Genomic DNA, 10,905 nt, shown 5'->3' with positions numbered 1-10,905 from the left:
CAGTGTTGTACTGCCTGTTAGATGGCGGTTATTAATATAATTGTACTGAAGTATAATGTTTGAACTATAAGTACCAGAATATTGGGTCCTGGTTATTGAATTGTATTTATCTGACTGTTTATTTGTTTTTGAATTATTTTGTTTATTGTTCTTATAAGTTGTTTTTGATGTTTTTTCAGTGACATATTATTTATTTTGTGCTTTTTGTTTTTGAGAGCTTAAGTTAATGTTTTAAAAAATTTGTTGTATTTGATTCATTATATTATTGTAGTGTTAATGAAGCTGCAGACACAGCTCCTTTCAGCATGGCCGGAGGAGAGGTGTACTGGCAGTCGCGTGACACACACAGATCAGACACATATTTCTGTGTTGCAGATGTGCAGTAAAGAGCCAAAGACCCAGTACTGTCTCCTGCCTCTTACTTTCACGCCAGAACACAACGCAAGAACAACAGGCGTAACACATGAACGGGTTACACATACTGAGGTGAGTTGTTGAGGATATGTCGAGCTGTTGATGAGCACGGCTGGTTTTGTGCTCTTATATACTGTTAGCCTGTTTTGCTGGCGTTAGTGAAGCTGTTTTCAACTGGATGTAACATTGTTGAACTCTGATGATTAATGAATAAACTCTCGATGTGACGACGTGAGCATGTAATTGTAACCCTGTGTTCATTTAGTCGTTTGATACCGTTTAATATCCAGCACATCTATTGGGTGTTTTATAACATGCCCTGGAATCATTTTAAGTTTTACAATGCCGGTGATTTACGACTCTTTCGCGACAGTCAACTGTGGCGTAAACTCTGGCGGGTCTCAGAGCTAGCTTATGTGAGCCAGCAGTGACATCTATACATGCAGTAGCCTTAAAATACTGATTATTTATTCTCCTGCTAGGTAAGAATTTGTGTTTTATACGTTTATTGTCACATTGTGCGCCATGTTATTGTTTCGGTGAAATGAATTTCTACAATGGCGGACTTAGACAAAATAGTGTTACTGTTAATTTGACTCTCTGCAGTGTTTAAATGCTTACATATACACAAAGTTACTGTCCGTCCACACGTAGGACTCAGTTCTGCTTCTATGCCCCATCTTTGTTTACTCTTTCCCACCCAACAAGTGCATAAATAAGATGTTAAAAACGTCATCATCATATCAAACATGATAGATTTGGGGGGAGTTTGTTTGGCACATGCTGACTGCATCTAATTATAATCAGAAGAGGAGGCGAGAGCAGAGAACGAGAGTGCAGCAGTTTGGTGAAAGGAACAGGTGAAGAAGAGGTGAGCATCCAAGAGACGAGCAAGAGGACAGTTTCAAAGCAGACATTATGGCACAATAAAAGCTGTAAGAGCAGAGATTCATTCATATCTTTACTATTTTTCTTTAGCTTCTACTCCCGCTGCTTACAATAAATCCGAGATAAAGAACAAACAAGAACAACTCACATGGCATTGATTGTTTAGTTCAGTGTCACTCTGTGATTGTTTGACATTTCATATAAATGTGACTCTAAAATATAGCCAATAATATTAAAAAGCTGCTGTTACTGAGTGAAACTTGAAGGATTATGATAAACTTCAGTTCTTACTGAATCTGTAACATTGCTTTTTTAAAAATTGTTAAATTACTTTTGTGTCACTGTGCACAGTGAAAAGCTCACCTGATGTAGTGGTGAGGCCATGTTCACCACTAGATGGAGACAACCTGGCACAGGTATTTTCTATACACTAAATTTCACACTGAAAAGCCTTGGTGGGAATTGTTGTTTCATAGAAAGTAAAGGCAAGGCAAGGCAAGGCAAGTTTATTTGTATAGCACAATTCAACAACAAGGTGATTCAAAGTGCTTTACAGAGACATTAGAAACAAGAACAAATAAAAAGCATGATTTAAAATTGAATAAAACAAGCAAATAAACTAACTAACTAATTAACAAACAAACAAACAACAGTATATAAAATCAAAACAGATAAAATCAGAACAGTAGATAAAATCAGTAGTTAAATGTAAGTTTTGAAATTTAAGCTTAAAGTGTGGATTTGGTGCTTTATTCAAATGCAGCTGAGAACAGGTGAGTCTTCAACCTGGATTTAAATAAACTGAGTGTTTCAGCTGATCTGAGGCTTTCTGGGAGTTTGTTCCAGATATAAGGAGCATAAAAGCTGAATGCAGCTTCTCCGTGTCTGGTTCTGACTCTGGGAACTGATAAAAGACCGGATCCAGATGACCTGAGGGATCTGGATGGTTCATACTGGGTCAGGAGGTCATTGATGTATTTTGGTCCCAAACCATTCAGAGCTTTATAGACCAGCATCAGAACTTTAAAGTCTATCCTCTGACGGACAGGCAGCCAGTGTAAGGACCTCAGAGCTGGACTGATGTGGTCCACTGTTTTGGTCTTAGTGAGGACTCGAGCAGCAGAGTTCTGAATGAGCTGTAGTTGTCTGACTGATTTTTTAGGTAGACCTGTAAAGATGCTGTTACAGTAATCAAGCCTACTAAAAATGAATGCATGGACTAGTTTTTCCAGGTCCTGTTGAGACATCAGATCTTTTATCCTTGATATATTCTTGAGGTGATAGTAAGCTGACTTTGTTATTGTCTTAATGTGTTTTTCTAAGTTTAGGTCTGCATCCATCACTACACCCAAATTTCTCGCCTGGTTTGTGGTTTTTAGATGTATAGATTGAAGTTCTCTGGTGACCTGTAATCGTTTTTCTTTGGCGCCAAAGACTATTACCTCAGTTTTGTTTTTGTTTAGCTGGAGAAAATTGTGGCACAACCAGTCATTGATTTCCTCAATGCATTTACCAAGAGCCTGTACAGGGCCTCGGTCTCCTGGTGACATTGTGATATATATTTGTGTGTCATCTGCATAGCTGTGATAGTTTATTTTGTTGTTGTAAAGTAAAGTAAAGGAAAACATGTCTTGAGGTCTTTTTCCAGTGTTTTCAAAATTGTGTTTTTCACATACACATCAAAACTTCACACAGACAAACACACACACAAAACAACAAAATATGTCAAATTAGGGAGGGCAGAGAGCGCAGCCTTTACATTGTGTTATTGTAGAGTGACAGGAACTGCCTATGAGCTTCTAATCAAGCAGAAGTGTTGACGGAAAATCTATCAAAGGAAATACATTGATGAAAATCAAAGAAGAGCAAATGTATGTGATGTTCCATTTTCCTGAGAGCTGATTGGCTGTGATGACTCCTTCAAGTACTTTGTCCTGCTAGTTAAGCCTGCTGTCTGTTCTCAGGCCTCCTCCTGTTTCACTGCCGTATATCCACCACCAGAGGGCTCCACTGACCTGCCTGCTGACATCAGAGCACACCCCTGTGTCATGTGACCTGGCAGGAGTAGCAAAGCTGGACTCAGACCTGGCCCAGGCAAGTTCAAAGGCAGCTGTGGTAGAGAGAGTATATGGGCTCAAATTGTGGTCATAAATATTTTGTACTTGTAAATCAGGATTTGTGTGTGTATGGGATCAGAACGATGCCACCTTGAAATGAAACCGAAAAAAATATTGAAACTGAAAAAAATATTGAAACTGAAATAAATGTACAGCGCGGCTGCGGTCACGGACAAACTTGCATGTGTCTGTTCGGGAATGGCAGATGCTGAGAGGTCCAGCGTTTACATTACCGGCTATTTCAAAGTGACAGCCTGAGGTGTTCTTCAGTAAATTGGACTACCAGACAGGAGGACCTGAGGCCCCACCGTATTATTTTCGGTAAGTTAAATGTGTGTGTAAGCTAATCCGTAACTTAGGTCCTTAGGTGAGCACTCGGCTGTAGGGGAAACTTGTTTTGTAAAGTTCGTTTAGCTAACCCGTGCAGGTGAATGAATTTACCCTGACTAAAGAAATCAAGCGAAACGCACCGGGCTGCTCAGTGACTAACCACGGTTACTGTGCTTTTATTATGAGTATTATACTGTAAGAGCAACAGGCTGGACTCTGCTTCTGCTCCTGTGCAGAGCTGATTATTAATAAGAAGCTCGGTATACAGACAAGGATAACACAGTACCCAGGCTAGAAAGACAACTCCAGTTTGAGGCGCATGTCCTCCTGACATTTGGTGTTTGTGTTAACGATCCAATGGAAAAGCTTTGATGGGAGTGAGCTGTTCACTTGCACTATAGCACACAAAACGCTGCGCTGAGCACTGAGTGTTGCATCCGTGTACACACTGCATTGCTTCATATTTCACTCATAAAGTAGGAAATGGGTGGAGCAGTTTATTAAAAGGGTAAACGTACATGGGTTTGATTGTAAGGCCCAAACAGAGCTGGCACAGGTCTAACAAGCATGAAGGGACAAACTGAGTGTGACATAAGGAAATGCTTACATGTGTAATTATCTTGATTACTGGTGAAGGACTACGTCACATGTAATCAAACATGACTCATTACTTATAAAAACCCTTTAACTAAAAGTGTATCAGAAACTCTCCTCTACTGTTTACTCTGTTTATCATCCAACAGTGACCTCGACCCTCTTCAAGCTCCTCACTGGTCAGTTCGAGTCAGGACGGCTGAAAATCCTCAGTGTTTACTGGGTAAGTTAAACTGATCAGTGGGACACTCAGGGGCAGAGACCATGATGCTTTGGGGCAGACCACAGAGGTTTTACTAGTCAGTACAGATTTCAAACACACCGCTACATACAACATTAAGGTCAGTGCATTAAGTGCACTGACCTTAATGTTGTATTTTTCTGGTTGCTAATACACTTGGATCCATTACAAACATACACATTGTTGTGTGATGTGTGAAGACTTTTTTATGGCTTTGTTTTTTGTCCAAACAGCACAGAGGAAACTATTTCTAAGCTAAAATTCATGCATCAAATGATACGCAGCAGATAAGACGGATGTAATCAAGCTACCGATAGAAAGAACATAGTCAAGGACAAATAAAGTGTCTTTTTTTCCTCATTGTTCTCTGTGTGGGCCTCCTACTTCCTCCCACAGTCCAAAGACATGCAGTTAGTGGGGACAGGTTCATTGGGGCCCTAAATTTCCCACGGTGTGAATGTCTGTCTCTGTGTTTGCCCTGCGACAGACTGGCGACCTGTCCAGGGTGTGCCCCGCCTCTCATGACAGCCCCAAGCACTTTACATGTGATGTAAAGTGGACTTTTCTTTTGTTGCCACGTCCATGATTTAGAAAATGTTACACAGATGTTGTCCTGCTTCGCTGTGCTGAAGCGTGTGCTTCATGAAAAGTTTGAATAAGAAAATATCAGGTCAGTAACTGTTTGTGTTCCCTGTAGGTGAGGCTGTGACAGAGCTCTTTAAACTCTGCTGTAGGACTGAGTGTACAGAGGAGATTCCTGGAAGAGGATACGCTGAAGATGAGGGCAAAGGTCAGGTTCCTGGCTTTACTTGTTGAGTGACCATACTGCATTCTGGAAACGTGCGTAGCTTACTGGGAGATCTGGGCATCTGTGCTGACCCGGGCCTCAGCAATTGAACAGAAACTCTTGGATGTGTTTGTCGTCTGTAGAAAACAGTGATATCAGCTCTGCTTTGTCCAAGCTGACCGAGCCAGCAGCAACTGTGCCCATTTCCAAATTGTCTGTCTCCAACATGGTGCACAGTGCCCGGAAGCACATTCGCCGCCATCGACGCATCGATGAGTCGCCCCTTAACACCGAGATACTCAATTCTGTCCTTCTGGTAAGAGTTAATCATGTAACCTGTTTAAAAGGCATTAACTAGTCGGAGTTGACTAATACTTGACTGAGTTTTAATGGTTTCAGCTCATTTTATGAGGAAACTGATTCTGACAGAAGAGGTGTGGATCCCGTGTTAGGAGACGGTGAGCGTGATATTCAGAGCAGCAGAGACCTCGGAGCGTGTGGTAGTTTGACTCGTACTGATGTGGCTCCTCTGCTTCTTGTCACAAACAGTTTTTCCCTTCCTGGTTACTGTTGAGCCCGTCACACTCAGCAGCTCGAGCTCGAGCTAAGACAGCCTTGAATCTTAAAACTACAGCGGTAATTGCATTTATGTCTTAGAGTGCTGGCCACAGATATTGATCCCATCTGACAGCAGCTCAGTAAAGCACAAGAGCGTCATCTTAAACAGGATATCAGGCAGCGTTCTTATTTTTATTGTCTACTTTCTGGTCACATCCTGCTTTTGCCACTGAGCGATCAGCATCCTGTGTTTTATCATGAAGTGATGACTACGTGAGCTGCACTTGTTTAATTCTTCTAACATCTAGAAACAACAGCGTTTCTAAATGACAGACTTATTTATTTGTGTTTGTGTCTCAGTATCTGTTTCCAGATGCTGCTGTGGAGAAGTCTGACTGTAAGAATAACACTCAGCTGTCCAACTCCAGTGGGACATCGGAGCAAGAGAGAAAACCTCTGATTATGTATGTTTGCCTCTTCACCACTCGCACACTCAAGGTTACACTCAGGTCAGGTCCAATATAAGTTTCAGAGTGAAGACAGGCTCAGTGCTGTCAGTACTTTGTCAGGATTTTTATTAGAATGTATTAAATTTGGTGTCCTGCTGTTTGATTTCATGCTGGTCTTTTCCCTCGTTGTAGAACCTTTTCCACCAGCTGAAGTCAGCCCCCAGTGACAGTCTGACCTACCGTCTGGCTCTGTGTGTGTGTCTGGTCAACTATTACTACGGTGGGCTGCGGGCTTGTTGGACACCTCTGGCAGGAGTTTGTCCTTGAGTTGCGTTAGCGGTGGGAAAATAACCATCTTATTTGTGGGTGGGTACCTCACAGGCTCGTGCTGCTTTGATTTTAAAGATGTCACACATATTAACATTTTCATTTTATAGCAGGTAAAATAAGTATTGAACACGTCAGCAGTTCTCTAAGCAAATATATTTCTAAAGGTGCTTTGATGTGAAATTATCACCAGATGTCGGTAACACAGGGACATTAAACACACAGACATTTATTTATTACTTTATACAAATGTTGGTGATGACAGTTCATGGCAGCGTCTGTATGGAGAAACCAGTCCCATCATTGCTCATGACTTTGACCCACTCACCACACAAACAGTCTATAAATCCCGAATGCTCCGTGGATCCTTCCCACAGATTCAGCTCAGGTGATTGGCTGGGCCGTTCCAGCAGCTTTACTTGATTTCTCTGAAACCAACTGTTTCCATTGGCTGTGTTTGAGATCATGGTCTTGCTGAAACATCCATCCTTGTTTCATCTTCATCATCCTGGTAGATGGCAGCAGATTTTAATCAACAATGTCTCCATTCATCCTTCCTGGAGTTAGATTTAATGGCTCAGTCCCTTTTGCAGCTTGTTATAAAGTTTTTATGCATAACTTTTCTAAGCAATCACACATTTTTTTGGGAACATCAAAATCATAATGCTCCCACCTCCAAACTTCAGTGTTGCTGTGGTGTTTTTGGGATGCAGCCACCCAAACCACGGTGTGGTTTACAGCATTCAGAGAGTTTTGCTCTTAACAAAGGCAGTCGCACTTTTCTCCTCTCCCTTAGCTTCCCTGCTTAGCCTCTTGTGTCCTTGTCTAGTCTCGTGTTTTTTGTATTACTTTTCCCTGGAACACTCTCTCACAGTCTGTTCTCTAAAACCTAAAAGAGGAATTATGGATTGGATCAACTGCTCCCTGAATGCAATTGACACCCCTTTCTCAACGAGAAGTCTGGGCTCGGGTGAGCCTGAGTGCTGAAGATATCTACCTATTCGGAACCATGGTAACAGGGTTCTGGGCTGATCGGAGCTGGCTTGGCCCTGACTTATCGAAGAATTAAGAAAGCGGAAACCGGCTGTTCAAACCCCCACAAGGCTGCCCGCTGGGATTCAAACGATGGGAAGAGGCGTGAGTTTCTCAAAATGAGCTCATTGAGTGCAGCATGGATAAGATCTTGGAGAAGCTTACGGCTGCTGTGAATACTCAGAATAAAGACTTCTGAGTGCAAATTGGATCACATCTTGGAAGAGCTGTCATGTTTCGGCCGTGTGGCAGGCAGGATGAGGACCCAAATTGCAAACTCACACACACGGGGGATAAACTCAAAATGCAGCTTTATTGCTGATAAGTGATAAACAATAACGATGATACAAAAAGCAATACAAAACTACACTATACTGGGAAAAGCTAAAGTAACATATACTGGAAGACACGGGGAGAACCACACACGGCATGAGGGAGAACGCGACGCTGAACAGAGGAAGACGCAGACAGAAATACACAGAGGGTTAACGAGGAAAGTGGGAACACACGGGAACACAGGTGACACAGATAACCATAACGAGACAGGGCGGGGTGAACATAACACTGACGGGTACAGGCACAGAGGTTCAGACAGGAGGAGAGAGAGCACGGGGAAAACACAGACATAACAGGCTGGGGAAACATGAAACCACAAAGGGAGACGAGGGCTCATAAATACATAGAGGGCACACAGGGGGGAGAGAGAGCACGGGGAGAACTTAGACATAAAGGGCAGGGGAAACATGGAATAAAACATAAGGAGAGACGAGGGCTCACAGATACACAGAGGGGCACACAGGGGGTAAAAGCCATGAAGGGAAAACACTTAGGGAACACCACAACAGGGCAACTCAGAAAACATGGTCTAAATAAGGAACGAAATACAAAAATACATGGAAACTAAGAATACTGGGCCAACACGGCCCAGGACCATGACATCACCCCCCCTTAAGGGCTGGCTCCAGACAGCCCAAACACAGAAAACAAAAAACCAAACAGAAAACGACCCAGGGCGGGCGGCGGGGGCCCAGGACGGAGGGCACGGAACAGAAAACAAAGGAGCACAGCAAACACCGGAGCCCAAGAAAAACAACCCAAAACACAGTGCAGTTCAGGGGGCCGACCGTGCGGACGGGAACGGCGGAGACGTGGAAACAGTTCAGGGGGCCGGCCGCGCGGAAGGCAACGGCGGAGACGTGGAAACAGTTCAGGGGGCCGGCCGCGCGGAAGGCAACGGCGACGACGTGGAAACAGTTCAGGGGGCCGGCCGCGCGGAAGGCAACGGCGACGACGTGGAAACAGTTCAGGGGGCCGGCCGCGCGGAAGGCAGCGGCGGCGGCGAAGGAGACGACGGAGCAGTTCAGGGGGCCGGCCGCGCGGAAGGCAGCGGCGGCGGCGAAGGGAGACGACGGAGCAGTTCAGGGGGCCGGCCGCGCGGAAGGCAGCGGCGGCTCTCCAGTGTCAGGCGTGCTGGCCATGGCGCCGGTGGGCACAGGACCAGACGAAGCACAGGCTGAAGGCTCTGAGGCTGCTGCAGCTGACGAAGGCTCTGAGGCTGCTGCAGCTGACGAAGGCTCTGAGGCTGCTGCAGCTGACGAAGGCTCTGAGGCTGCTGCAGCTGACGAAGGCTCTGAGGCTGCTGCAGCTGACGAAGGCTCTGAGGCTGCAGCGGGCGAAGGCTCTGAGGCTTGCAGCGGGCGAAGCACAGGCTGGACCAGGCGTAGCAGAAGGTGGCTGGATGGGCTCCTCGGGCCCTCTAGCTGATGTGGCATGGTGCTGGACGGGCCCCTCGGGCCCTCCAGCGGAGACAGGAGGCTGAACGGGCCCCTCGGACCCTCCAGCTGACGTGGCATGAGGCTGGTGCGGTTCTCCCGAACCCCAGCTGACGAGGAAGGTTGCTGAACGGGCCCCTCGGACCCTCCAGCGGAGACAGGAGGCTGAACGGGCCCCTCGGACCCTCCAGCGGAGACAGGAGGCTGAACGGGCCCCTCGGACCCTCCAGCGGAGACAGGAGGCTGAACGGGCCCCTCGGACCCTCCAGCTGACGAGGTAGAAGGCGGCGTGGGAGCCGCGGAGTCCTGGATGAGCTCATCCGAGCTCCCAGCAGGAGTTGATGCAGAGCCAGAGAGATTTAAGACCCCTGGCTGAATGTGAAGCTGACCAGCGGACCATACTGCTACTGGGGCCTGAACTGCTACAGGCGGCACTGGAGCTACTGGGGCCTGAACTGCTACAGGCGGCACTGGAGCTACTGGGGCCTGAACTGCTACAGGCGGCACTGAGCTACTGGGGCCTGAACTGCTACAGGCGGCACTGGAGCTACTGGGGCCTGAACTGCTACAGGCGGCACTGGAGCTACTGGGGCCTGAACTGAAACAGGTGGCTCTGGAAACTGAGCTGAAAGTGGCTGCGGGGTAGGTGACACTGGGAGCTGAGCTACTGGAGACCCAGGTGTCACTGGTGTACTGGGTGAAGGCAGCGAGGACGCAGTCTCTCTCTTAAGGGAGGATCGAATGATTTAGCGATAAACCTAGACGGGAAAAGATGCCGATGCTGAAAATAGCAGGCAGCAGGGGCTTCCAGGAGGGTAGCTGACTGAACTGAGCGTGGCTGCGAGGGAGCTGACTGAACTGAGCGTGGCTGCGAGGGAGCTGACTGAACTGAGCGTGGCTGCGAGGGAGCTGACTGAGTTGTGAGGGCTGCGAGGGAGCTAACTGAACTGACCTGGGAGGAGAAACACGAGCAGGAAAAGGAGCAGGCTCAGAAAAAACTGTCCGAGAAATGGCAGGCTCAGGGTCGACAAAAATAGCTCTATCAAAGATGAACCCGCCGTCCACTTCATGTTTTGTAGTCTTAGCATTGTCCGGTTTATGGCGGCGGGCGCGCCGCCTCCTTCGAGCAGAGGAAGCTGGCGCGATGGGCGCTGATGGCGCCAACACAGAGGGTGACGTAGTGGTGAGTTCCCCGTCGTCCGCCCCCATCCTTGCCAGAAATGAGGCAGGCGAAAAATAGCCTAAGCGGATCGGAGACGGCGAGCGGCTGGTAGGCTGTGCAGCAGGTGAGAGGTCCTCCTCCGGGATGAGCCAGGGTTTCCGCCGGAGCTCGTCCTCCCGATAAGCCCGTAACACCTGCTGCCGCTCTTCCTCGCCAAAGTCTATGGCTTCCGTT

At 46.6% G+C, this 10,905-nt stretch overlaps 1 protein-coding gene across 1 annotated transcript; it reads left to right on the top strand.

Moving 5' to 3' along the window:
* The first annotated feature begins 297 nt into the window (after positions 1–297).
* On the top strand, positions 298–3,775 carry LOC146549934 (uncharacterized). Its single transcript, XM_085262531.1, has 4 exons — positions 298–486; positions 1,222–1,349; positions 1,654–1,718; positions 3,267–3,775. The coding sequence occupies exons 1-4, from the start codon at positions 464–466 to the stop codon at positions 3,354–3,356; spliced, it is 306 nt and encodes a 101-aa protein (XP_085118657.1). The 5' UTR covers positions 298–463; the 3' UTR covers positions 3,357–3,775.
* Positions 3,776–10,905: the final 7,130 nt, after the last annotated feature.

The sequence above is a fragment of the Mchenga conophoros genome, linkage group LG22 (assembly GCF_057382185.1).
Source record: "Mchenga conophoros isolate Kocher_MC1m ecotype Shallow Benthic linkage group LG22, M_conophoros_male_GT1.1, whole genome shotgun sequence".
Lineage (NCBI taxonomy): Eukaryota > Metazoa > Chordata > Actinopteri > Cichliformes > Cichlidae > Mchenga > Mchenga conophoros.
The sequence above is the reverse complement of the archived record's forward strand: the minus strand, read 5'-3'. Positions and strand labels throughout refer to the sequence as shown.